A 27,835-nucleotide genomic window follows, 5' to 3' on the forward strand; every position below is an offset into this window, starting at 1 on the left:
CGGGTTCCATCCTCAGCCCTGCAAAAAAAAAAAAAAAAAAAAAATCATACAGAGCCACCCTCCAATCCCGCAGTCCCATTTCTAAGTCTGTACCCAAAGAAGTGCAAGCAGGGGCTCAGAGAGATTTGTGCAAGTTCACAGCAGTTGTGACTTAAACAGCCAAAGACATGGAGACAACTCGAGTGTCCACCCAAGATAAATGTACCATCCACACAAAGGAAGAGTAGCATCCCCCAGAAGGAAGGCAGCCCTGCTACGACGTGGCTGGCCCTTGAGGCCATCATGCTACTAAGCCAGACACCAAAGGACACGTGCTGCAGGACCCACTCACAAGTGTCCTGAGAGTCCTCAGCTCCAGAGACAGGACGCATTCGGTGGGTGCCAGAGGATGGGAGGGGAGGGGAGTCGGTGTTTAACGGGGACAGAGCTTCAGTTTGACAAGATGAGAAAAGCTCTGGCGACAGATGGGGGACCACTGCACAAAACTGAAAATGCACCCAACGCCCCTGAACTGCGTGAACATCTTTTAAGAAGGTTAAAACAGAACTCCATGTTGCACGTATTTTGCAATTTAAATGTCTCAACATGCACACGGTAATTCCCCACGGTTTTGTCGGTTAAAAACATGACTTTTTAGATATTCTAAAGTCACCTTCATCTCATGAAAGAATGTTGTGGTGTGTGTACACACTTGGTGACAAAAGTCCACCGAAGCTGGACAGGTCGCCCACTAGACTCAGGATTGCTGTCTCACTCGGCCCCAGACCCGGACGCCCTCCAGCTGCCGGCGCTCAGCAGCGTCCGCTCAGCACACCCGACGCCGGGTCCCTTCCGCCCCCCGCCCCAGGAGCACGCGCGCCAGCGCCGTAGGAGTGCGCACGCTCCGGAAAACCGCCTCGAGTCGGTCTCCGCCCCTTTCCCCTGCGAGGCGGGCTCGGGCTGCTGCGCACGCGCCGCGGCCGGGGGCGGGGCCCGCGGCGCTCGCTCTCGCGAGAGGCCGGCGCGCGAGCTCGTGGCCTTCCCCTCCCCTCCCTCGGCCTCCCGGCTCCCGCTGCAGCGTCAGCCTCGCCGGGACCTCGGTGGCGGCGGGCCCCTCGCCTCAGCCGCATCACCCTAGTCGCCCCTTGCCCGGGTCCACCGCGCCCCCTGCCCTACCGCCCGGCGCCGGCCTAGGCCGCGGCCGCAGCCCCCGACTCGCGTCGGCGCCGCCCGCTCGCGGCCCGCCCCCTATGGGCCCCGGCTGAGGCGCCGCCGCCGGCCCGCGGAGCCCCGATGCTGGCCCGGAGGAAGCCGGTGCTGCCGGCCCTCACTATCAACCCCGCCATCGCCGAGGGCCCGTCCCCAACCAGCGAGGGCGCCTCCGAGTGAGTGGCGGGGTTCGGCCGGCGACGCGGGGACAGGCGGGGGTGGGGTCCCCGGGAGGAGAGCGCGGGGCGGGGGTCCCCGGGAGCAGAGGTCAGGGAGAGGGAGTCCCCTGCTGCAGAGGTCAGGGAGGGGGTTCCCGGGAAGAGGGGTGATGGTGGGGTTTGCAGGGAGGGGGTCCCCTGCTGGACAGGCCAGAGAGGGGGTCTGCTGGAGGAGAGGCAGGGAGGGGGTCTCAGGGAGGAGAGATGGGGGGGTCCTCTGCTGGAGAGGCCAGGGAGGGGGTCCCAGAGGAGAGTGCTGTGTGGGATTCCTGTGAAGAGAGCAGGAGTTGGGGTTCCTGGGAGGAGGGGATGGGGTGGGGGTCCCTGATGAATTCCTGAGCTATGGCAAGGGGTGGCCCTTAGGGGAAGAGACAAGGTGAGAGACCCCTGAGTACCAAAAAAAGAGGACCACCTATTATCTATGTGGTCCCTGGATAATAAAATGAGGATGAAAGCATTCCCTGAGAACAGAAGGGGGTAGCAGTGAACTGGGCTGAGAGGTTTCTCGAGGACCATCAGGGTGATGGGGTTGCCTGAGTGACAGGACCAGGTAAGGGGTCCTGAGGTCCCTGTGGGGAAAGGTAGTGGGACGACCCAAGGGGTGAAGTCATAGTAAAAGATGGTCCCTCAGAAGTCTGGATGTGGGGGGTCTCAGGGAGTGGGGAAGGGCTCCTGAGACCAAGAACATAATGAAAAGGTCCTGCTAGTTGGGGTGGGGGAGGCCCCTGAAGCTGGGGAGAGTGCTTAGGATGCCCCCAGGAAGGAAAGAGGCTGGAGAGCCAAGAATGGGGGGCATTCAGAGGCAGGGATGAGACCCTAGAAAGCAGGTTCTAAAGCAAACAGATTAGGACAGTCTCTGGAGGCCGGGTGGGGAGGTAAGAAGGCCTTAGGCCCTGGAGGGTGACAGGTTTTCAGGGCTGCAGAGAAGCCAGAGAAGGGGATGGCAGGGATGCCTTCAGGGGTGATGGGGGTACTTCATCTACTCTACAGCAAAATCGTGTCCTGTGAGGAGGAGACGGGCTTGGTATGTTGGGGACACACACTTGGAAGGTCGTGCCACAGTGACCTCTTCATTCCTGTTCTCTACGATGGGCAGGGTGTCCCCATGAGGACAGAGGGGATGAGTGTATGTTGTGTTTCCTGGTCTTGCCACTCAGCCTGGACAAGGGTGGGGATTCCATGCACATGTGTGTTAGCTAACACCGTCACAGCCAGGCATGAGGACATTTAAAAATCCACCCCTTATCCTTCTCTTCCTGCGTATTTTCTTTCACGTTTTCTGGAGTTCATCCTTTGAAGGATTGATTCCCCAGTGGAGGACGCCGGCCTCGGGTTCCAGTCACGTCTTGCACTTACATATACACATACCCCAATTGAGTTCCCATTACATTTAAGGTAGACTACTGAGTGGCTTCAGGGTGCATCATAGATGTCCCAGGCCTTCAGAAGTCTGGCCCAGAGCTGCCTCTTCAGCCACAGCCAGTAAGCATGCTCATTGGTTGGTGTTCTCTCCTTGCTCTCTCTCTGCAATGAGTCAGTATCTTGCCGTTTCGTCTTCAGGTCATTGTTCAACAGGTGCCCAATAAGTTTGTGCTTAGGCTCCTGCTTCAGGCTTTGGGGCTTCTTGCATGATGTTGTGACCTTATGTATTTACCCACTGGAGTCTGTTCCTCTGGCCTGGCACTCCATGAGCCCTTCCTCCTGATTCTTCTTTTTTTGGGTGGGGGGGCAGCTACTGCGAATTGGACTCAGGGGCACTCAACCACTAAGCCACATCCCTAGCCCTATTTTGTATTTTATTTTGAGACAGGATCACACTGAGTTGCTTTGCACCTTGCCATTGCTGAGGCTGACTTTGAACTAGCAGTCCTCCTGCCTCAGCCTCTTAAGCTGCTGGGGTTACAGGCGTGCTCCACTGCATCTGGCTCCTGATTCTTTTGTTTTTAGTGGTACTGGGGATTGAACCAACCAAGTGGTGGTTTATCTATATCCCCAGCCTTTTTACTTTTTAATTTTGAGACAGGGTCTTGCTAAGTTGCCTAGGCTGGCCTCAAGATTGTCATCCTCCTGCCTCAGCCTCCCAAGTCATTGGGATTATAGGTGTGTGCCACCGCACCTAGCCCACCTACCTGGTTTTGATGAGAATAAAGTGAAGTATCTATGGCCCTAGGAAGAGTGCCTGCCCTGCCTTCCTGTAGGCCTTTGCAGTACCAGCTCAGGCATCATCACCAAGCCAGCAGGTCACCTGTATTCTGATCTGTGTGTCCTTGGCTCATGCTTCTTAGAGACAGAAACCGGGCACGGTGGCCCATGCCTATAATTCTAGTGCCTTAGGAGGCTGAGGCAGGAGGATTGTAAGTTTGAGGCCAGCCACAGCATTTTATCAAGATCTTATATGAAATAAAATCGAAAAATGGCTGAGTAGAGCGCTCTTGGTGCAATATCTACTACTACAAAAGTATTTTTTAAAAAGTTATAGGTAGGGGCTGGGGCTATAGCTCAGTGGCAGAGCACTTGCCTAGCATATGTGAGGCACTGGGTTCGATCCTCAGCGCCACATAAAAATAAATAAAATAAAGGCATACTTTCCATCTATAACCACAAAAAAAATTTAAAAAAATAAATAAAAAGTTATAGGTAAATAATTTGGGACTTCAGGATAGAAGGTTCCTGGTAGAGCATCCAGTCTCCCCTTGTCTGCTGCTTAAACCCCCTCAATGGCTGTGGACCTTGACTTAACACATTCTTGAGTGGGTGGCTGTGCACTGCTGGATATGGCCAGTCTCCTGTAGAGACCTTCACTTAGAGCTGCCCCGTCTGATCCAGTTCCCCCTGGCTGCAGCCAGCCCTGGCAGTTACACATCCAAGTTGTCCAGGAGAGCTGTAAGTGTGATGTGCACCTTCTAGATTTCAAACTTAATGCAAAAGAAGTAAATACTCAGTAATGTTCATATGTTGATTACACATTGAAAATGATGCTTTTGGTGGGTTAAATATCGTACTAAAAGCAGTTTCACCTGTTTCCCATTTAAAACACATATCCTAAACATTTTTATTTTCTTTTTTTTGCAGTGCTGGGGATGGAACCCAGAGCTGTGCACATACTAGGCCAGCACTCTACCACTGAGCCATATTCTCTTTCCTAGGAAATTTTTAAATTGCGTACGAGACTTCCTCCTGCTCTGTTGGACAGTGTTGGGGTCTTATTATCATTGAACTAAAGTATCTACCTGTTACAGGAAGCTGTGTTTTACTCCAGGATCAGGTTGAAAGTCAAGGTGTTCCTAAAAATAGCTCGTCAAAATTTCCTTTGAAAATTGCTTGTGCCCAGTAAAGTACAGTTTACAGTTGGTGCAGTAGCACTGAGTTTAGGGCCACAAGTGTCCATGTGACACATGAGGTCTGCAGTAACAGAGGGGGTGCTGGTTGCACAGCATGCCCTGGGCTTGTCTGCACCCCTCCCCCTTCTCCTCAAGTGCTGGTCTTTAATTCTTGAAAATTAAAATAATACAGGGGCCGAGTACAGTGATTCATACCTGTCATCCCATCAGGAGACTGGGAGGTGATCAGTTCAAGGTCGGCCTGGGCACCTTAGTGAGGCTGTCTCAAAATAAAGATGCAGCCTCTACCTTCCACCCCTTGGTGCTAGTCCTTTGTTCCTGGCAAAGACCGGTGTCCTGACCCCCAGTTCCTTCATTTTCTGTTGTGGTCTAGAGACCTCCTGAGTCCCTTGAGCTGCAGCTTGTCCCCAAGTTTTCCTGAAATTTGCAAGTAGGGGTCTGGCCTTCAGTTCCAATCATGCACTTGTGGTGGGGGTGCACACATGTCTCATTGCTGCTAGATGGTGATCCCTGAGATCTGGCATTAGGCCCTTGTCCCTTTGATTTCCTCTGGCCTGGCACATGGCTGCTTGTGATCATGGCTAGGTGGAGTCATCTTGCCACCTTTCAACATGCCCCCTGCTGATCTGTGCCCTTGGACTGCACAGGGCAAACCTGGTGGACCTGCAGAAGAAGCTGGAGGAGCTGGAGCTGGACGAGCAGCAAAAGAAGCGGTTAGAGGCCTTCCTGACGCAGAAGGCCAAGGTTGGGGAGCTCAAGGACGACGACTTTGAAAGGATCTCAGAGCTGGGAGCTGGCAATGGCGGGGTGGTCACCAAGGTCCAGCACAGGCCATCGGGCCTCATCATGGCCAGAAAGGTGAGCAGGTAGCAGAGTGGGAATAGAACCCCAGGAAATGAGAGAGGTTGGAGAGGCAGTGGGACCTTTGCTGTCCAGCTGCCCCCTCCAGGGACCCTGAGTGCAAGGAAGCCCACTTGTAGTTGGAATTCAGCAATGTTCCTGCTGCCTGCGACCCTCCCAGGTTGGCTGACCTTTGCCTTCAGGGAGGTTTAAGTTCAGGTCCTGGGGTTAGGGGAGTGGCTCAGTGGTAGAGCATTTGTCTAGCATGTGCCAGAGCCTGGGTTCCAGCCCCAGTGCCAAAAAATAAGAGAAAGAAGTCAGTTTCCTGGAAGCTTTCTGGTTTGTGCACGGCTGGGTCCAGAAGTGTGGCAAGCAGAGTTTTCGGGAATATTAGTGTATTGGTCAGAGGTTTCAAAGAAACAGAATTAATAGTGTGTGCATGCACATGTGTATATGTAGAAATTTACTTTATTTTTGAGATGCAAGGGAGGGGACCCAGGGCCTTGCACATGCTAGATAAGCGCTCCACTCCACTGCTGGGCCACACCCTAGCCTGAGAGGGGTTTTGTTTTAAGGACTTGTTTTTCATGGTTGTGGGCATTTTAGTCTGAGATGTGCAAAGCAGACCAGCACCCTGGAGGCCAGGGGAGAGCAGAGGTTCCAGCGGGAGTGTGAAGGCTGGCTGAGGCCGACTTCCCTCTTACCAGGGCACCTCAGTGTTCCCTCCTGAGACCTTCAGCTGATTGAATGTGGCCCACCATCTCAGAGGGTCACCTGGTTTACCTAAGAACCTACAAGTTTATCTGCTCCCCACATCTGAAAAAGACCTTCCCAGTCATGTCAAGACTGGTGTTTGACCAAAATCTGGGTTCCCAGGCCAGGGGACACATAAAGTTGAGCATTGCCCCCTCTTGTGGGATTCTGTCCACCCTGGTGTGACAGTACCTGCCCACCTGCTCATCCTGGCTCTGGTGCTTCAACACAGCCTCTCTGGAGTCCCCGGGAGGTGAAAGGAGTTGAGACCAAGGCATGACCACTTGGAGATAGGAGCTCCTAACTAGGGACTCTGTGTGGACAGACTTCTGCTTCTCCAGCGTGTGTGTTCCCATGGGGAGAGCCTGCTCTTCTGGAAGCCTGTCATCCTACAGTCACTGCCCCTTCCTGAGTGTGGGCCTCCGCATCCCTGTGCCTTTCCTGGTCTCTGTGGGAATTTAGCTCTGAGGCTCGTTCTTTCTTCACATATATAGTTTTTAATTGGTTATTTATTAATTGAATTGGGAATTGAACCCAGGGGCACACTTTACCACTGAGCCACATCTCACAGCCCTTTTACTTTTTATGTTGAGACAGGTCTTACTAAGTTGCTCAGGGCCTCACTAAGTTGCTGGGGCTGACCTTGAACTTACAATTCTTCTGCCTCAGCCTCCTAAATTGCTGGAATTATAGGTGTGTGCCACCACACCCGGCTCTTTCTTCTTGCTTCTAAAGCACCTCCCTGCACCCCTGAAATCCACAGCTGAGGATTTGCTATTTCTGTTTCCTTTCTGCTGGCAGACTTTTCAATATCAGAGCAGGGCCTGGGGTTATGGCTCAGCAGTAGAGCGCTCACCTAGTATGTGTGAGGCTCTGGGTTTGATCCTCAGCATCACATAAAAATAAATAAAAAGATAGATAGATAGATAGAAAGAATAAAGGTGTTGTGTCCAACTACAACAAAGAAATAAATATTAAAAAAAAAATCAGAGCAGCCTTGGCAATCTGAGGCCTACCTTCCCCACAGCACTAATGTGAGGACAGTGTGCTTGTCCGAGTACAAGTACAAGGGAGCAAGGGCTCTCAGGCCAGTCAAGGACTCTTCTGTGTGTCCCTCTCGTGCCAGGTAGTAAATGGGAGCCCAGGACCTTCCCATCTACGTGCGGCACTGCAGCTGAAGGGCACAGATTGAACGGGAGCCAGCGCCCCAACAGGTCTCCCAGTGCAGACCCCCAAAGGTGCAGGGCAGCCTTGGGGCTGGCGAGCCCACTCTGCAGCCAGTGTCCCCTGGTCTGTTTGATTCTCAGCCAGTGCAATATGCCAGACAAGCAGCCAGGCCCAATCTGGAAGGCCCAGTAAAGCCACCCTCTGGGTTTTTACAATCATGCTTGTTTGTCACCCTCATAAGTGTGAGCAGACACTGGTCATCTGCTCACTCCGCATCCTTCCAGAGTAACGAGCGTCCTTGAATTCTGGGGTAATCCAGTGGCCTCCTGTGAAGGGCAGGGTGAAAATGCTGCATCCCGGAGACCCAAAGCCACAGCTGCTCTCTGCAGGCCAGGTCACGCGGAAAAGAAGCAGCAGAGGGGCAGCGTGGGCATTAGCTTTGGGGAAAGACCTGGGTCATAGCTCTGGTCCTCAAGGTCACAGGGAGCATGCCCTATACACTCCCTGGGTTGGGGACACTGTCAGCCTCTCTCTGCCCCTGGACCCAGCACCTTGTGCTTCTTCCTGCCTGGGTCACTCCCACAGGCAGCTGTTCCCCAGCTCTTCCTTTTGGTGGCTCCTAAACTCAATTTCCTTTGGGCCCCAGCCCAGTGTCACCTTGCTGCCATTCCCTGAGCGTATTGACCGCGCGCCAGGCCTCCTGACTGCATTTCCAGCCTGGCATCTCGTGCTCCCCCGAGCATGGGCCTCTTGGTCTTTCTTCTGATTGCTGGCGTCCACAGTGACTCCACGAGTGTGTGCTGAGCTGATAGCGGCTGTTCTCAGACGTGCACACCTGGTCTCGCCTTAGCAGATGAGAGGACTCATCTCCGACTCGTCTGAAGTTCTGAGGTCTAAGGTTCTGAGTGGCCAGGACGCTGACTCTGATTGCAGCTCCTGCCTGGGCTGTGGGTGACAGCTCCCTGGGGGTAGGTAGTTGGGGTGCTCCTGGCATCTTACGTTGTTTTCTGCATCTCTTGCAATCTTCCTGCCTTTGGAAATATTGTCGATAGTTTCCACTTCAGCGGAGGGAATGGTAGACTCCCCAGGCCTCGGTGTCATGTCCCAGCCTGAAAGAAGAAAGGACTCAAAATGTGCTCACCCCTGTCTGAGGGGACAAGTGCAGTGACCAACCCCTCTTGGACTTGTTGCTGAGTCGGAGTCCCAGGGGCCCAGGGTGGTTGAGGGGGGCTTCTTTTAACATCTCCTACTTTCCCCAAGTGGAAAGTGTTTGGTCTGTCAAGTCCTTTTTTTTAACAGCTTGATGGAGGGGTAATTCACAGACTGTATAGTGGCACCTTTTTAAAAAAATATATATATATAATTTAATGACCTCTTTTTTAATACATTCAGCATTGCACATTTATGACTACAGTCAATTTGAGAATGTCTTTATTGCTTTAAAAAGGTACCTGTTCCCATGAGCAATCACGCCTCCCCTCCCAGCCCCGTACCCATATAAACCCTCCTCCCCAGGATTAACCGTCTCTCCAGGAAATCCATAGTTGTTTTTCTGCATGTTCATTGTAAAAACAGCTTGGTTGTGAAGTAATTCAGGCACCATACAACTCACCCATTTAAAGCATACAGTTGGCTGGAACACAGCATACTCACAGAGTTGTTTAGCTCTCACTGCATTTAATTCAAGAACATTCTCACAACCCCACAAAGAAATCCTGTACGGTTAAGCCAACAGGCCCTGGCCCTGCCCCCATGAGTTCACATCCTGTTTCTAGACTTGCCTATCCTAGACCTGTCCTGTCACTGGGTCACCCACTCTGGCCCTGTGTGTCTGGTTCTTAGTGAGCATGAGTCCTAGAGGTCCATCTGTACTGCAGCTGTGTCATCTCACTCCTGCTCATGGCCAAGTGACACTCCAGAGCGTGGAGGAAGCGTGGACACGGGGGCAGTTCCCCCTCTGGCTGCTGTGAAGACTGCGGTGCACATTCTGGTCACAGCTGTGTGTGGGCAATCGCTTCTCCTCTTGGGAAGTCTCCTCAGAGTGGGGTTGCAGGGTCCTTGGTTGGTTCTGAATGCTGTGGTGCATTCCAGGGCCAAGGGACCAGTCCCCCGCCCCCCGCATTTCTGGACACCCCTAGGTAACCCGCTGTCAACTCTTTGCAGCTGATCCACCTGGAGATCAAGCCAGCCATCCGGAACCAGATCATCCGCGAGCTTCAGGTCTTGCACGAGTGCAACTCCCCGTACATCGTGGGCTTCTACGGCGCCTTCTACAGCGACGGGGAGATCAGTATCTGCATGGAGCACATGGTGAGCACCCGGCCAGGAACCACAGGGAGGAAGGTGTCTCCCTGCCGGGGCCTCAGAGCCCCTGTCCTCAGAGGCAGCAGCTCAGCAGCTTCAGAGGGTTCCTTGGGTGTCACTGGGGCCTCTTCTCAGCTCTGTTTCCATGGAGGGTGGGGAAGTCCTCCCTGGTCAGCCTAGAGAGAATCCCCTGTCTCTGCCTGGGGCACCGTGTTTCCAGTGTGCTGGACCTGGGTGGTCCTTGTCTGGTCCTGTGGGGGACACACAAGTTGCTCCTGTGAGCTGCCCCATCTAGAGTAGAGCTGTGTGTGGCGTGCCAGTGAGCACCACGGGGCGAGATCCACAGTGCAGTTGCTGGGCTCAGGGGAGCATGGAGAACCGAGCTGCTGCTGGAAAGGGTGCTCCTGCCCACAACCCAGCCAGAGCCGGGGTCCCAGTCCTGCGGGGCCCAGGCACCTGAACCACCACGGTTGGGCTCAGTGTGGCCCCTTGTTGGAATACTGTGGTTTGGAAACTCAGAAATGGGTGGGATCAAGGGTGACAAAAGCAGAAGTGGTGAGAGCTGCAGAGCCTGGGGAGTGGCCCCCATCCTGGCTGCAGGTGCCAGACTGCCTGCCGCAGGGCTCCCCGTGCAGAACTAGGGTGCACTGGTTGTCTGATGTCCCTTGGCTGAGCCTTGCAAGCACACCATCCCCTGCAACAGTTTTGTAACTGAGGCAGGAAATGAATTTGAGCAAGAGTCCCACTCAGCTGTGGGGTCCAAGCAAATCTACTCATGTGGGAGCCCCTTCCCCACCTGGGAGGAGCGAGTCTGTCTTGCAAAGCCCAGGTGCAGGAAGGCCAGAGGGCAGAGGGAGGAGAAAGCGCCCCCTGGGCGGGACCTGCCTCCTCCCCTTCTTCCCTAGCTGGGGTGTGGTTCCAGAGGCTCCCTGCTTACCCTCTGGGAAGGAAGGTGCTTCATCTCCTATCCCCCACTCTGATGGGTGCTTAGCACGTGGTCTCAGTGCGGCCAGCACTGTAGCCAGGCACCAGGCAGCCCCTGCTCAGGAGGGAGCCACGAGCCCTCCTCTGCTTTGAGGACCTGCCCTTTGCTTCCATGGCAGGCAGACTCACTGGAGTAGGAGATGGAGTGTTCAGCACATGCGCGGCAGCCTGGGGTGGCCGACACACCCACACCTCAGACGAAAGGCAGGGCACAGTGCACACGCCTGTAATCCAGAGACTTGGAGGCTGAGGATTTCAAGTTCAAGGCCACTCTTGGCAATTTTACAAGACCCTTAGCAATTTCTGGAGACCCCTACCTTAAAAAGAAAATTTAAAGGGCTGGGACTATATCTCAGTGGTAGAGCACCCCTGGGTTCAATCCCTGGCACCAGAAAGAGGCAGGGCAAAGGATGTGGATTTTGGTACCAGGGATTGAATCCAGGGACCCTTAACCACTGAGGCACATCCCTGGCCCTTTTTTGTATTTTATTTAAAGTCAGGGTCTCAGTTCCTTAGGGCCTTGCTTAGTTGATGAGGCTGGCTTTGAACTCACGATCCTCTTGCCTCAGCTTCCCGAGTCACTAGAGTATAGATCTTTTTTTATACTTTTATTTTATTCATTTTTATATGGTGCCGAGGATGGAACCCTTGTACATACTAGGCGAGCGCTCTACCACTGAGCCACGACCACAGCCTAGAGTGTAGATTTGAAGTGGGAGTGAGCCTCTGGGGGGGTCCTGGGGCTGCCGTGGCTGAGCACACTGGTCTGGGACATGCACTCTACTCTCACGCAAAACTTTGGACAAGACTGGCAGCTCTCTGTGGGCAGTCAGGGGTGAGCATTAACAAGCTCTCCCTGGACAGCACCCAATGCTGCGTGAGCACTGAGCAGACGGCAGCACCCTCCTTCATCCTCTTCATTTCTTAGTCTATGCAGTTGCATGACGGTCTGCCTGGTTAGTACCTGCCTTAGTGTGTTTTCAGTTGCTGTAACAAAATGCCGTGGCGGGTGGTTTATACAGGAAAGAGGTTTATTGGGTCATAGTTCTAAAGGTGGGGAAGTCTGAGAGCACAGCCAGCGTCTGCACATGCACAGTCATAACTGGGGGAGGTGAAGCCGAGCAGGTGTGCTAGGAGGCACAAAGGGCTGCTTGCTTTCTAATAGCCGCTGTCCTAGAAGCCACCCACCCCCAGGGGAGTCTACCCCCGCCACATACCCAGAGAAGCATCCATCTCTCCTCATGAAGGTGGAGCCTGTGACCTCTGAAAGGGCTCAGATAGTGCTGGTACGGGGCGGGGGGGCTGAGTTTCCACACAGGGCTTGGAGGGCCACACCACACCCAGGCCACAGTAGCGTCCCTGGGTTGTTGGAGTGTCCCTGATCTAAAGGGAGGTCTCAGCCTCTCTCCCAACAAACTGATGTGCAGATGGCTTGTTTGCAGTCTGGTAGAGTCTGGCTTTCAAGAAAAGACTCCTAGTTGTGTGGGTCATGTCATTGTGACCATGATGTGTTTTATCTAACTAATGATTAATGTGCTGATATACACATTAGTAACTGTAAGGATGACCACTGTCGCCATATGAGCTTTCTGTTGTGGAACTCGGGCTGGAGAGAAGAGGCTTATTCTGGCTTGCTATTGCTTTGGGCCTGTGGTGATAGCAGGCCATGGTGGGAGTGCCTGGCAGGGAAGACCACTGGCCGAGAAGCAAGAGACGGAAAGAGGAGGGACTGAGTCCCAGTGGCCTAACCTCCCAACAGATCCACCTTGTAAAGCTCCAGCACCTCCCAACAGTGCCAAGCTGGGGATGCAGCCCTAACCCTGGGCCTTCAGGAGACACCCCAGCTCCACACCGTGGCGAGCTGTGAGCCGCACAGCTTTGGTGCACATGGCCCAGCTCACCCGCTGCTCCTGTTGGTCCTGGGACTCGGGATCAGCGGGGCTGGCTGCTTCTCTGCAGCCTGAACCTATTGAAAAGCTCAGGACAGAACCCAGCGAGCAGTGGGGCCAGGGGCCAGAGCGGGCGGCTGTAGTGTGCTGACCACACAGAGGTACCTCAGCATTCTTGGGGTCTGGTCAACTCTGTGACCAGGCGTCCCAGGCGCAGCAGTGAGGAGCCTACAGCCCTGGAACCCGAGGCACCGAGCGGCTCCGTGGTGGGGAATGAAGCCGCACGAGTGCAGTCCATGTGTGTGTGGGGCTGTAAGGACACGCCAGAGGGAGCCTGTTTGTTTCAACTCCATTTCCCATTACGTGTTGGTATGTGCGTGAATGCTTGGAAAGATCCAGAAGAGGGCTGGGGCTGGGCTCAGCGTAGAGTGCTTGCCTAGCATGTTCGAGGTCCTGGGTTCGATTCTCCGCACCACATAAAAGTAAATAAAACAAAACTATTATGTCCAACTAAAAAATAAATTAAAAAAGAAAAGAAAGATCCAGAAGAGTATGTCACACTTTGGGGCCAGAAGGTGGAACTGCTGGGGCTCAGAGGGTGATCACTGCCTGCCTTTTTTTGTTGTTGTTGTTGTTGTACTTGGGACTAACCCGGGGTGCTCCACCACTAAGTTTCATTCTAGCCCTTTTTTAAAAAGTCTTATTTTGAGATAGAGTCTCACTAAGTTGCCAAGGCTGGCCTTGAGCCTGTTACCTTGGCCTCTCAAATCCGAGATTACAGACATGCAGCACCACACCTAGCATTACATCTGAATTTTCTAATAAGAAAATGTATTCATGTATTACTTGCTCAATAGCAACACATTTTCAGGAACATTTAAAACACACATGCAAAAAAAGTGTCTAGTCATGCAGAGTGAGATCAGTGTCACAGAGACCTGGGCGCCGTGTTTTCCCCACCACATCCTGTCCCGTGTCTCAGGCAGGCCACTTATGCTGGCAGGCTGTGCACTCCCCAGCTGCAGGCTGGGGCTCCCTGGCGCTGATCCTGCCTTTTCCCCTGCACCCCCCAGCCCCTGGCTGTGGACCATGTCTAGGGACGTTTTGGTTGTGACCGGGATTCTCCTGGCATGGAGTGCTGCTTAGCACCTGCAGTGCCCAGGACACCCACTACAATTTGATTGGCCCCAAAGTCCTCAGTGGGAAATGTGCAGGCAGCCACCACCCCTCTCCGCCCTGCAGATGGAGGGGTTTTGTGTGCACTGGGGAGATTCCTGGCCTGGTGTTGGACCCCACTGGGCCCCCGGCTCCTCCCAGCAAACGCTCTCCGTTTCTTCGTCCTGCACATATTTATTGCAGCTCTGAGGAGTTGGAATGAAAAGAGGTGGCACTGGCCACACCTGTCATCCCAGCTGCTCAGGAGCTGAGGCAGGAGAATGGCAGGTTCACAGCCAGGCTCAGCACCTTGTGAGACCCTGTTTCAAAATTTTTAAAATGAAAAGAGCTGTTACTAGGGTTTTTTTTTTTTTTTTTTTAAGTTGTAGATGGACGCAATACCTTTATTTTATTTTTTCATTTTCATGTGGTGCTGGGATCCAGCCCAGTGCATCATGCGTGCTAGGGAAGCACTCTGCCACCGAGCCACAGGCCCAGCTTTATTATCTGTTTTTGCTTTTCTAGTTTTCTTAAAGTCAGTTGATACAAACAAGAGCAAGGCACAGTGGTCATGTCCATGGCCCCAGCTGCTCCCAGAGGCTGAGGCAAGAGGGTCACAAGTTTGAGGCCAGCTTTAGCAAGTTAAATGAGACCTTGTCTCAAAATAAGATTTTAAAAAAGGGCTGGGGATGCACCTCAGTGGTGGCTCTAAATCCTCAGGACCAAAGGCGGGAGGCGGGAATGGGGCAAGAAGAACATGTGTACTCCCTCCTGCACCACTTGCCTGGTCGTCCTGCTCACTGGCGCACCTGGTCCTAGCTCTCAAGGCGGGGGCCACACCTGTCCTTCTACCCACATGACCGGCACCTTTGCCCAGAGCTCCTCGATAGTCACCTATGGGTCCTGGAAGCTTCAGAGCACATAGGGTTTTGTAGTGTTCTACAGCACAGTGGGGCAGAGGGGGGCCCCAGCACCCCTGAGGCTGCTGCTTCTCCTCTTGCCCTCAAATGAAGGGAAGCATGTCCTGGCGACCAAGCCATCTTTGGGGTCCTGCAAAACAGGTTGGCAAGAACTCTGCCCCCAGACTTCCTGTTTCAGTTTCCTCTGTGTCCCAACCCAGAGTAGACTCCTGGCAGGGTTCTGGCCCGCAGTAAGCATTGGCAGTGTCACCACCTGGTGCCCAGGGCTGGCCCAGACTCCTCTCCCTCCCCAGGCACCTGGGGCAGCCCCTGGGTCTCCGGTTTTGTTCCTGGGCACCTTGTGAAGGACACATAATCTCTGTTTCCTCGTCTGTCCGTTGGACTTGGGGCCAGACCCAGACACAGTGGGAAACTAACCAAAATGTTGGTATCTGCAGGTCTTTTGCAGGGTGCCTGGCACAATGACCAATGGGTGACGGGAGAATAGAGGAAGAGTTCAGATGTCCCTGTCCCCTAGCTGGCCTTCCGAGTACCTCTCCTGCGGGCCAGGGCCCACAGGCATTAGCTGCCCTTCCTCACCTTGCCCTAGAGGGAGGCCAGGGAGCAGCCTGAACAGGTGCTGGCAACGGAAGCACTTGGGTTTCTATAGGAATGCCAGGGTGGGGCTGTGGACCCCCAGCCAGCCTGCCCTTCCTCCTTTTTCCTGCCCGTGACACCACACCTGGCGTGCTGGCTAGGACAGGGGCCCGAGAAGCTGGTTTGTGGCTTGCATGTGCCAATGTGGTAGCTGCTCAAGTTCCACTCCCAACGACCGCCCAGGCTGCACAGACAGCCTTGTGAGCTCCTAGGGTCTGTCTCTGTCCCCAGTCAGGGTTTTGGTGGAAACTAGAGTAGAGCGCCTACCATGGTGACCTCAGGAAAGTGGCATCTCATTAACAGGCCCTATGGGACACTGGAAAGCGGCGTGGGGCACACACCAGTGCCCTGGGATATTCCTCCTCACTTCCTACTGTAGATGTGGCCCTGCAGCCTCTAAGCCACAGCTGAAGGAGTCCCTTCCCTTCACTGGACGGCTGTGCTTGGCCTTGGCCTGGTGCCTTCCTGCAGTAGAAGGAGCCCTCACTGCCCGGCTGGCTCTTGAGAGCTGTTTCTCACGCAGGACGGGGGCTCCCTGGACCAGGTGTTGAAGGAGGCCAAGAGGATCCCCGAGGAGATCTTGGGGAAGGTCAGCATTGCGGTGAGTCTCACCACGGACCCCGGCGCATCCCTCCCAGCTGAGGCGCTCTTTCCTGTGCCAGCCCCTTCCTCATGGCCAGGGTCCAGGAGCTGCTCAAAGCCGTGGGGGTGCTTGTGGGGCCCTGCAGAGAGTTGCCAATTCTGTCTCCACTGGCTGTGGGACTTCTGAGCAAGTTTCTGAGGGTCCTTGGATCCCCATCTGCTGGGTGAAGGTGGCAGGTCCTTTCTAGCTTTTAAGATTTTCTGTCATTGTCCTTGTCCCTACCCCTACATCTCAGGCCTAGCCGAGGTCTCAGTTGAACAACTATGAGCAGAATGGCCACCATCCTCCCTCCATCTTATGGCAGGCAGACACCACTGGCTGGGGTCTCAGGTCGCGTTGGTCAGGGTGGTTGAAGGGGGAGCCTGGGGCAGACATAAACCTCTGACCCCATTCTCCCCTCACTGTCCAAAAATGCTCTGGGCAGCTGAGGGACGGGGCAGGCGTCCCGGCCCCAGCCCCGGCCCCGCAGTTGGCAGAACCTGGGGATTTAGATCCTGCCGCTCTGTGACTCCACAGAACGTGGCTCCTGGAGCCTGCGTCTGAGCCCTCGAAATGACCGGAGGTGCACCTGCCCACTCGGGTGGAGGGCTGATGGGATGCTGGGGCCTGGCGCTCAGTGTTCTAGAAACAGCCGTTGTCGGCACCATCGTCGACCACTTCCCCCTGAGGAATCTGCCATCCAGGCGCCCCTTGGCAAAACAGCCCAGTGCTCCCCTAACCCGTTCAGTTCTGCTGGAACCTTAACCTGTTCCTTAGCACGCCCCCGAGCCTGAGCACCCGGGAGATGCCATGGGGCTGGTGGGGCTGAGCCTGGTGCTAGGACCCAGGCTGCCTCTGCCTCTGTGCGCCAGCCCCTCCTCTTTCAAGTGGAGGGGGGACCAACGCGCCCCTCACAGGCTGTGTGGGAACCAGACAGTTGGCACACGCCCCCTACCACTGGAGGCCAGCCTCCCTGTTGGCCTCTATTGGCTCTAAACCTGAGAAGGTCAACACCACCTAGACAGGGTCCCCCTGGCCTATTCCAGACACTGGCTACTTAGATGTGGCTGGGGCCAGGGCAGCCCCTGCTGCCCCTGTCCTGCTCACCCAGTCCATGGCCCTTGCAGGTTCTCCGGGGCCTGGCATACCTTCGAGAAAAGCATCAGATCATGCACCGAGGTAAGGAGGCTCGTGCCGTCCCCAGAGCCTGGCGGGCCACCGCAGTGCCCAATGGCCCCTCACTCCTGGCTGGCCCTGTCCTCAGATGTGAAGCCCTCCAACATCCTGGTCAACTCCAGAGGGGAGATCAAGCTGTGCGACTTCGGGGTGAGCGGGCAGCTCATCGATTCCATGGCCAACTCCTTCGTGGGAACGCGGTCCTACATGTCTGTAAGTCCCTCCAGGCCTCCCCTGTCCCACCCAGACCCACAGGGAGCCCACGGGTCCCCCTAGTCTGTTTTCCACGTCTGGCTTTCCTCTGTGGCCAAGTCCTGTCGCCCTCCCTTTCCCAAGCAGCTCTTCCTCCTGGAGACCTGCCTGTGTCCTGCCTGTGTCGGCACCATCCAGCCCAGGGCACTTGCTACTTTCTGAACTGAGATCAGACTTTCTTGGTGCCTTCAGAGATACCTGGGTGCCCCAGAACCTGCAGGGGGCCTGGGATCTGAGAAGCCAGTCTCGCCCTGCACAGAGGGGGGGATCAGCCTCTGCCAGAAGCTCCCAGTGCTGTGGGCTTCTGGGGCCTCAGTCCCCAGGCCTCGTGCACACATGGTGGGCGTGGAGGGATGTGGCTCTGCATCCTCCCACTGCTCTGGTCCCTAGCTGGGGAAGCGGGCTGGGTCCGCAGTGGTCCCTGGACTGCAGGTGCTGGCCCGCCGCACACTCCTCCCTCCCGTCTCTCTGGCAGCCAGAGCGATTGCAAGGCACACACTATTCGGTGCAGTCGGACATCTGGAGCATGGGCCTGTCCTTGGTGGAGCTGTCCATCGGGAGGTACCCCATTCCCCCACCCGATGCCAAGGAGCTGGAGGCCATCTTCGGCAGGCCCGTGGGCAACGGTGCAGAAGGAGAGCCCCACAGCACCTCACCCCGGCCGAGACCCCCTGGGCGCCCCATCAGCGGTATGGCCTGAGTCTGAGACTCCTGGCGGGTAGTGTGACCCATGCAGGCACTGCTGTGCCCGGGACGGCAGCTGCCGCTCTCTGGCTCCCTCAGCACCACCTGTCCCCCTGGATCGTCCAGCTAGTCAGCAGTCCTCTCATGGTGCTGGGGTTTCTGGGGACGAGCTGGAAACAGCAAGCGCCCCAGACCTGGTGTGCCCGCGGTGTCGCAGCTGTTGCTAGCAGCTGGCCAGGTCGCTGGATGGGTTCTCCAGCATTTTATCAGGGAAACGTCAACTGTGCACTTGAGTGGCAGGAATTGCCCCTGGGCACCTACTACTTAGGGCGGGGCCATCCCGGAGCTCTAAACCCAAGACCTTGACTCGGAACATCCTTAGGACTATTGGATTTGACCACCAGGGCCCTGGAGGATGCGGGAAACCCTTCATGAGGACACTTCGCTCACTCTGGGGGAGAGTGTAGGGGAGGGTCCCGGACAGGCAGCAGAGCCCCAGAGCAGTTTCTGGACCCCTGGGGTTCTGTCTTTCCCAAGTCAGGGTGAGCCCTGAGGGCCTGCGGTAGCACAGCCGCTCTGCTGAAGCAGGACCTCCACACCCTGCCACACCTCCATCACCTGAACAGGAAGCCCTGTCCCCAGGAGCAACCCCCATCCCGTCCCCAGCCCCTGCACCCATAGATCCATGTCCTGTCACTGGGTCACACACTGTGTCTTCTGTGTCTGGTTCTCAATGAGCACGAGGTCCTCAGGTACCTCCATGCTCATTTTGAGGGCTCAATAATATTCCATTCTGAGGGTGGGCTGCTCTGGGTTTAGCCACCCCATGGCTGGGCATGTGGGGAGGTGACAGCATCACCCACAAGCCCCGTTCCTACTCCGTGTGCTGCTGCAGACAGACCACATGGGTGTCTTGGTCTCATTCCAGGGGAGAGTTCCCAGGTCTTTGTCCTCAGGCCTGGCCCTGCCCCTCCCAGCCCCACTAGATGGCAGCCACCTGCCTGCCAGCACCTCCCCCAGCCCATGCCCTGGCCTCCGTGCCCATTTCAGAACAGGCAGGAGGCGAAAGTCCAGCTGCTGAGCCCAGACCTGGCCAGCTGGGTCTCGGACAGGGGTCAGCCACCCCCTGCCAGCTTCCTGTTCCAAGTGGCATCTGGGGCCTGCCTCTGTCACCACCAGTGGCTCTGTGCAAGGTCATGCTGCTGTCCTTACTGTGGGCCCCCTCCCCCACCCAGCCTGCAGCTCAGGAGCAGGGCTGTGGCTGTGGCACCTCCCAAGGCACTGCCAAGCATGGCTCTTCCAAAGCACTCGTGTTTGTTGTGGCTTTTTTGTTTGAGTTCATGGGGGGCTCAGGAGAGCAGTCTCTTCCCAAGGAGCAAGCTCAGGAGCCAGAGGCCAGGCCCTGGCCACTGCCACCTCCCCAGAGTTTTGCTGCTGCCATAAGCTAGTGGCTATGATGGCGCCCAGTGTGCCCAGCGCCCCCAGACCTTCACCTGCACAGGGGCAGAGTCATCTGCCAGTCTCACCCACTTCTGTCCCCCACTGTGTAGGTCACGGGATGGACAGCCGGCCAGCTATGGCCATCTTCGAGCTGCTGGACTACATTGTGAATGAGGTGCGTGAGGAGGCCTCCGGTGCTGGTTCCTCCTAGGGACTCTGCCCATGTGCTGCCCAAGAAAGGGGGCCGCCCTGGGGTGCTCCTTTTTGTGGACGGTTGTCTGGTGTGCAAGCCACTGCCACCTCTCCCCTCGGACCGCACAGGTTATCCGCTTCCCCAGGGGGTCTTGTTTCCTTAATGAAGACGAACCCAGAATCCCCATTGCAACCCCCTCCCTGTATCCAGAGATGCCCCAGTCTGCCCGTGCTGGGCCCAGAGCCAGGCTGCGCCTCAGGCCCTGTCCCCCAGCATGTCCTAGTCCTAGTTTGAGCATCGTGGAGTCAAGCGCTTTAATCCCCTTCCCTGCCACCCTGGTCTGGGGAGGCGCTCCGCTCCAGAGGGATGGGCTGACTCTGCAGCAGGGCTCTGGGGAATGGGCCATTTTTTTCCCTTCCTGCTCTTTCTGGGTCTTTGATGGCTCCTCCCAGATGCCCCAAAAGCAGATAGTGTGGCTGTGTCCTGCGCGGACGAGCCGGTGACCTCAGGGCTGGTAATCAGGAGGGACACAGCCTGGACCCTGGAACTACCCTGTTCACCAGGTCCTCGGGTCCAGTAGAGCCAGGGAAACGACAGAGTGGCCAGTCTGCTGCAGGATTAGGCTTGTCCCTTGGTTAGGTGGTGAAATGACAGGATGGGGTGGCCCTGGTGACGTGGCTTTCCCTGCCATTGGCAGGGATCCCCAGGTGCTGTGAGCACGTCAAACACCCTGAGCATCAAGGTGCCCCCCTATCTGGGGTCATTCTCAGGGCTAGACCTCAAGACTCCCCACAGTGCCTGCGCACAAACCTGGGCAGCAGCTGGCCTGTGCAGTGCTGACCAGGGAGGCAGCAGCCCAGGCTTGGATCCTGGAGGGATGGCATGGTCCACGGGATGATAAGCCTGCCCTCCTCTGCCCCGTCGTGCCCAGTCAGTGCGTTGTGCAGTGGGAAGAGGGGAGGGTGTTCTCTGCTTGCAGCAAGGGCCAGGAGAGGTCAGGTGGGGGGCCCAAGGCCACATGTGCTGACCTGCCCTCTATCTCCCCACAGCCACCTCCCAAGCTACCCAGTGGCGTGTTCAGCCCACACTTCCAGGAGTTCGTGCATAAATGGTGAGGACTGGCATGGCCGCGCACAGCGGGGCAGGAGGGCCCTGACCCACGTTAGCTCACTCGAGCTCTGCCTGCTCTCGGTCCCACTGATGCCCAGCCTGTCCCTCGAGAATCCTGAGTAGTTGGTGGCAGGATTTGGCAGGCACTTAAAACCCCCAGGACAGCCAGAGGCCCTTTCCGGGATGTGGCTCCCACCTGCCCTCCCCGCTTGCCCCCAAAATTGTGTATGAACCTGGATTAGGCCCTTGGTCTATCCGCAGCTGCCACCTGCTGTCCACTGGCAGGAGGGAGGAGTGCCTGCCCAGCAGGTCTCTCCTGGGGTCTCCTACTTGGATTCTCCTGCCCATCAAGGAACCAGCAGTGTCCGTGCTGGGGCCTCATGAAGCATCCTGGTGCCCTGGAGGCAGCCTCCTGTGGATGTCACCCATCAGATGTGCCCTGGTGGCCCTTTGTGTCTGAGAACCACCCTGCAGCCCCGAGCTGCTTTGAGCTGCTGTCCTCAGGCTGCTCTGTTTTTTTAAAGGAAAAACTTCCATTTTGACCCTGGGCCTCCGAGCTTGGCGTTTTTATTAGAGATCTACCTGTAGGGGCTGAGGAGGTTGAGGGAAGAGGGTGACCAGTTCAAGGCCAAGCTCGGTCTCCAGTAATAACCAGAGCTGGGGATGTGGTAGAAAGGTACACATCTATGGCTGCTACTAGGCTGTGCCCAGGCAGGAGGGGCTCCCGCCCCTTTCCCCTTGCCTCCCCCTCAGGCCCTTGTCCTACTGTCTCCTGGGGGTGTCTTGCTCTGGAGACCGGAGGCAGTGATGGAGCCCCGTGTCTGCCTGGGCAGGAGCCAGGTGGCTGGGCAGCACTGAACCAGAGTCCCAGGCTCCTACACAGGTCTCCTCATGGGCTGGGGTGACACAGGCAGCCTCACCACAGTCCAAAACACTGGGCCCCCGAGCCACCAACTGACTGCCCTGTCTTGTGCCTGTCCCCAGCCTCATTAAGAACCCAGCAGAACGAGCAGATCTGAAGATGCTCATGGTGAGTGGTGCCCTCGGACCCGGGGCTGGGTGTGGAGAGGGTGCACGTGGGGCCCTGCTGTGAGCGAGCAGGAGGAGTCCAAGCTGGCTGGGCTGCAGGGCTGGGAGAGCAGAAGGATGGCGCCAGGGTTCCTGGGCAGTGCCCGCTTCAGGCCCTGGGTGGCTATGGGCCGGCCCCTTAGTCCTGAGCAGCTCCCAGCTCCTGTGGCCTGGCGAGGTGACTGCCTTTGTCATACACCCTGAGTGAGTCCCACTCAGCGCCTGGGTGCTCTGTCGCTCTGGGCGGTGTCCCCCTGAGGCTCGGGATGTGCTCTTGGTGTGCTCAGATGCTCTGCCCTGGCCAGACTCCCCCAAGCAGGCCAGGGTTTCTGCACCCTGGAGGTGACTGCAGGTGTCCTTGAAGCTCACACTTCTTGCTACACCCGGCTATTGGCCAGAGCTCGCCTCCCCAGCAGGTGGGAAGAGGGAGACAGCCACCTCGGGCCCAGCCAGCATGTTCTCCTGGGCAGGCAGGCCGGCCCGACACGAGCCCTCCCAGCCACATCCGCCGCCCATGGTCAGCATGTCCCCCGCACAAGTCAGCAGGCCTCATCGGGTCTGAGCTGCTGTCCATCCTAGATAGCCGCTGCTTCATGTGCCCCAAGAAAGAGCTTTGTGTTAAGAGACACAGACGTTGATTCTCAGCCTCCCAAGTCCACGGTGGAGATGTCCATACAGGGCATTTTGAAAATGCAAGCCGTGCCCTTTGCCTGTGGCGCCAGTAGGCCCCATGGGTCAGTCTGCACAGCCTGCCGCTTCCTCGCTGTGCCCTCCTGGGCCCTGCAGTGCTTCACCTCAGGACTCTTGGATGCCCTTGTGCCAACTGGCTGCCCCCTGCCCAGGAGGCCCACTTCAGTGCCTCCTCCAGGATGGCCCCCATCAGTTGGTTGTGGGGACAGCTGAGTTTTGAGACCCTTGGCTGTGGTAGGAACACAAGGCCTGGGTGGGAAGGGGTCATCTCTGGCTGCTTCTCTAGAGGGCCCTGCACCCACCCAGATCTTAAGTGCAGGACAGAAGCAACACCTGTGCAGGGCGGTGGAGCAGGGCACCAGGTGTCTGAACACCTTCTTGAAAGTCACCCAGGGCTCTGGGGCAAGGCTTGGTGGTTAGCACTTGCTGCACACGGGAGGCCCTGGCTCAGCCCGGGCACCAGTAGGAGCCTGCTCACCACTCCTGTGCCAGCCAACTGGACGTGCCAGTCCAATTGTGCTCTTGACTCAATCAGGGGCATGTATCCCAAATGACACCCTCTGGTGACCCTGAAGCCCCTCCTGCCACAGCTCCTCAGCAGTGCACCCTCGTCCCTGAGCCACATTTCGGGGCTCCAGAGCTTTGTGGCCAGTGATTGTCTTATTGGACATCTTTGAGTTGGGAACCCTGCAGAGAGCTCCCTTGGCAGATGGGGCTATTCCTGATCAGATGTCCTTGGCTGGGGTGGTCCTGTCTCGGGGGTTGCCCAGTAGAGGCCAGGGACACCCACCCCAGAGAAGAGCCCCTCCCGCTGTGTCCAGCATGCTGAAGGGAGCGCAGGCTGTGGGGCTGGTGTTCCCGCCCTGCCCCAGCTGCAGGTGTCACTTCTGTGTCATTTCCACATTACTTCCGCTCTCTGCACTTGGGTCCCCTCTGAAGCCAAGTATGTGGTCCTGGGTGGCCTTTGGCACTCCCTGGGTCGGCGACCACGGTGGCCACCGTGCCCAGCCCTCAGCTCCTCTCCCTTGCAGGGCCACGCCTTCATCAAGCGCTCAGAGGCTGAAGAGGTGGACTTCGCCGGCTGGCTGTGCAGGACCCTGCGGCTGAACCAGCCCAGCACGCCCACGCGCACCGCTGTGTGACGGCCACCCGGCTCCCGTGTCTGGCCTCCTGCCTGCCTGCCCCATCTGTGCCCGCCCTCTGGCCCCTCCTGCCCCGGGAACATTTGTGTCCTCATGTCCCCTGGGTTGCTGCCTGGCCTGGGAGGGACACTGCTCCTGTCACCGTCTAGGAACCTGCTTACTTAGTTTAAAAACAAAACAGGGAGAGGAAAAGCAAACGCTGCCCACTGCGCCTCCTTGCTGCGCGGGTCTTCTCCATGTTGGTCTCTCCCCTGGAGGCTGGCGAGGATCAGGGGCACCGCTGCCCTCCAGGGCTGAAGCCCCAGTGCCCAGGCCCCGCCTCAGCGTCTCACCTGGAAAGCGAGGGGCCAGGGGCCTGCAGCGGACCACTTCCTTGCCTCCCCCTCTGGCTGCTCTGCCCCTCGTCATGCAGCCTGGACAGGAGGCAGCCCTGCCTGCTGCCCGGCGCACCATGGAGGCCTCTCCAGGCTCCAGGGAGCACACTCCCTCCCCGGGGCTGAGCTGAAACAGCTCTGCAGAGAGGAAGTGCTGGTCTCCACGCTCTGTGTGGTTGAAACCCCAGCAGATGCAGCAGATAAGGCCTGTGTCCCTGCACTTGCAACAGGCCCCACAGATGTGGTGGCTGTCACCGGTGCCTGCCCCGCGAATCACAAGCCAGTGCCCAGGCACGTCACTCTCCCGAGGGCCGCCAGCTGCTCAGCCCCAGTTGGTTACCAGCAAAGCGGATGAGGTCCTGTCCCAGTTCCCGTGTCGTCCTTCATTCCTGTTGGGCCCTCCTCTGTGGTCCCCGCACGGCCCAAGGCCCAGCCGTCCTGCCTTCAAGGCTGCGTAACCTCAGCCCACTCACAGGGAAGCCGCATCTGGGCTGCTTGCAAGGCCTCCCTCTGGCCTCTGAAGTAGCTGCGGCCCAGAGCAGCCCCTCCATGCTCCTGAGCGCAGAGCACAGGCCGCACTTCTCTGTGGGCTCTCGAGGAGATGGGCTGCAGGCCCTTGGCTGCTGCAGAGGGCAGGAGCTCGTGGTCCTCGGGGAACCAACCAGAGCACCGTCCTTTTCTTGAGACTTTTTAGTCTGTATTGGGTTTTTTTTGTCTGCAGACACCAAAGAGGACAAGAGCTGGTGCCTCATTCAAACAGCGTTGCTGGTTTCTGCCCAAACCCTACCCTCTTACAATTTAGGTTCTTGGGAGGCAGAAGCAGAAGGACTGCAAGTCCAAGGCCATCTTTGACAAATTAAGGAGACCCTGTCTCAAAAAATAAAAGGGGCTGGGGACGTGGCTCAGTGGAGAGCAGCCCTGGGTTTGCTCCGGGTATTGCCAAGAACACAAACCCTGGCCTCCCCATTTCCCTCCACTGCCTCCCCCACTCTGCCTGCAGACATCCCCACCCTTGGCCACCCTCTAATCCAGGCCGGCCCTTCTCTACAGCTGGAGGCCCAGACGCCTGGCCCTTGCTCCCATTGCTGGCCACCGTTTCTCTGGGCAGCAGGCGGGCTCTGTGAATCGTGCCCTGTGGTTGGTTTGGGGCGTGAGTTGCAAGGTGGCACTGCAGCAGGCCGCGGGCGCTCCCAGCTTGTTCCCCGAGCTCCCTGTGGTTGGGAGACTTTTCATAAAGTGTTGGGTGCCTCGTTTTGACCAAGGAAAAAGGCCACTTGGGGTGTGGCCCAGAGGATAGTTCCTTTGAGACCCAGGTTCCATGTCCAGCATCACAAAATGAGTAGATAGAAAAGACGGTGTGCTGGCACCACTGCCCCATGTGCGGGTGGCAGAAACGCCCAGATCAAGGAGAGCAGGGAGACCTGTGGTTGGGGGAAGATGGTTTGGAGCGTTTGCCAAGTTCTCCCTAGCTCTGCCTGGCAGCAGCACCCCAGAGGGCAGTGTGCCTGCCTGGCAGCAGGCCAGACCCCGTTCCCATGCCTGCATGCTCCTTCACTGTGACGCTCCCCAGCCGCACGTGGCACCAGCCAGGTCACTACTGGCTTCCCCCCACCAGGCCGTTGGCCACAGAGGACCCGCCTGAGTCCCCACTCAGTGAGGCGCAATGCTGTTTTCTAATGCGGTACTGGGGATGGGACGTGGAACCTGGCACATGCTAGGCAGGCGCTCTGCCACCCCGCTGCACCCCAGCCCTGAGGGTTTTAGTTATTAATTCGGGGTCCTGGGCAACCGCCTGCCAGCTCATCCTGTGGAATTCTCCCCATGGGACCTGCCCTGGCCCTGGGACGGCTGCATTTCCTTCTCTGACCCTAACAGCGCTGAGTGCTGGGGGCTCCGGGCGGGGCAGGTAACGACAAAACAGGTTTGTACAGCTGGCCGCGCCTCAGGCTCCAGGCTGCACCCTGCCCGGGAACCAGAGGGAGACGGGTGGCATTCACCTGGAGTGTTTCTGTGACCGGGTGGAGCAGAGTGTCAGCACTTGACCTGTGGTTGAAGGGAAGTTGCTAGTGTGCTTTTCACATTTTATTTTGCTGCGGAGGTGGAACGTGTTTTGCTCTCAGTGCCCATGGGTGCTCCGTGGGGCCACTGCTCCGAGACACTCCAGCTGTTATTTGCCCAGGGGTAGGTCTTGGGCTAATTCTGACCACCACCACCCCTGCCCCAACATTTGGCCACATCCGGGAACATTGGTGGCTCTCGGGACTGGGAGAGCTCCTAACCTGGTGTGGGTGGAGGCCACAGTCCAGCACCCGGCAGTGCCCAGGACACCTCCCCAGAGGACAGCCTGGCCCTGAGTCCACAGTTGCAAAGGGGCTAGGCCATGATCAGAGACAGCCCTTACCGGGGCCAGCAAGCTTCTGAGTCCAGAGCCTGGGCCTCAGTGTGAAGGGGATGCTGGCAGGGGCACCCCAGAACCTTCTGGAAGGTGGACGGGTGGGCCCTGGGGCTGAGTCTCCTGGGGCGGAGGTGTGTCTCCGGCAGGAAGCCTGGTGCCGGAACTCACTGAGGACTCCGGCCGGGTTAAGAGGGTTCAGAGGAAGCCGCTACAGGGTTTCCCAGAAAGCCAGCCGCAGCGCAGGGTGAGGAAGGAGGAGGCCTAGCTCAAAACGAAACTGGCCGGCCTCCCTGCCCCCGCGCGCCACCAGGTGTGCCTGCTCACACACCTGGAGCAACAGGCCCAGTGGGTCCCTGTGCCGGTGCTACCTGTTCTGTGGTCCCTATGGCAACGTGGCCTGGCTTGGGCTGTGGGGAGGCTGGGCATGCAGCCGCGGGGGCCTGAGGGCCAAGCTCAGGGTTCTACCCAGCTTCCCAGGGGACAGAGGCTGAAGCCCACAGAGCCGCACCTGGGGACAGGCCTTGCAGCTGAGGGCGGGCTGGCCAGGGGAGGACCCACCCACAGCCACCACCTGGGCCTCAGGCTCCAGGCACTCAGCCCTCCGGGCAGGGGGCCTCCTTGTAGTCCCCGACCTGTGACCTAAGGGAAAGTCCTGTCCCTCTGCCAGCCTTGGTTACCCTGTGTGCAGAGGCTAAAGGAGACAGTTCCTAGGAAGGAGCCCATCCTTGGCCCTGAGGCCTGTGATATCAAAGCCGCCCTTTCCCGTGTGCCCTCATGAAGTGGGCCAAACCTTCTCCTGTCCCTATGTCATCTCTGTGTCCCTGAGCCCCAGCAAGGTGAGGTGACTTGTGGTTCCATGATCCTGCTGTCCACCCAACTCCAGTACACAAACATGGGGCTCCCCCACAGCGCCTGTGGGGGCCCCAGAAGACCAGAGACTAGCCCTCTGCTAAAGCCCAGTTGGGCTGAGGTGCCAAGGTCCAGAAGTAAGGAGAGAGCCCACCGCAGCCCTCGGGGACGAGGCGGAGCCCAGACAGCCAGGCCCCAGGGGTGGGGGCAGTGTCCCAGGCCAAGCAGCTGCTGAGCAAGGCTGGCAGTGGGTCCCCGGGAGCCTGGCGTGGCCAGTCCCTAGGCCTGGGGCAGAGGCCTCTGCCAGCGGGGTGGGAAGCCCCCCGCCCAGCCCAGCGTCCACCCTTTAGTTTCCAGGGGTGGGGTAGGGAAGGGTGGGCAGGGGCACTCCTTGGCAGTTGCCAGGGGAACCCGTCAGCCGGTCAACCCTCTGTGGCCTTTGGGG

General features: G+C 57.4%; 1 protein-coding gene across 2 annotated transcripts; it reads left to right on the plus strand.

The window, feature by feature from the left end:
• The first annotated feature begins 997 nt into the window (after positions 1–997).
• Map2k2 (mitogen-activated protein kinase kinase 2) lies at positions 998–23,969 on the plus strand. Of its 2 annotated transcripts, XM_027952461.2 has the most exons (11): positions 1,000–1,364; positions 5,395–5,605; positions 9,671–9,817; positions 15,919–15,996; positions 17,145–17,196; positions 17,282–17,406; positions 17,921–18,134; positions 19,680–19,744; positions 20,812–20,873; positions 21,857–21,902; positions 23,662–23,969. In XM_027952461.2, the coding sequence occupies exons 1-11, from the start codon at positions 1,273–1,275 to the stop codon at positions 23,770–23,772; spliced, it is 1,203 nt and encodes a 400-aa protein (XP_027808262.1). In that variant the 5' UTR covers positions 1,000–1,272; the 3' UTR covers positions 23,773–23,969. The 2 variants fall into 2 exon arrangements, with proteins under 2 accessions (XP_027808263.1, XP_027808262.1); XM_027952462.2 differs by lacking the exon at positions 15,919–15,996 and having other exon boundaries at positions 998–1,364.
• The last annotated feature ends 3,866 nt before the right edge of the window (positions 23,970–27,835 follow it).

The sequence above is a fragment of the Marmota flaviventris genome, chromosome 1 (genome assembly GCF_047511675.1).
Source record: "Marmota flaviventris isolate mMarFla1 chromosome 1, mMarFla1.hap1, whole genome shotgun sequence".
In the NCBI taxonomy this organism is placed as follows: Eukaryota; Metazoa; Chordata; class Mammalia; order Rodentia; family Sciuridae; genus Marmota; species Marmota flaviventris.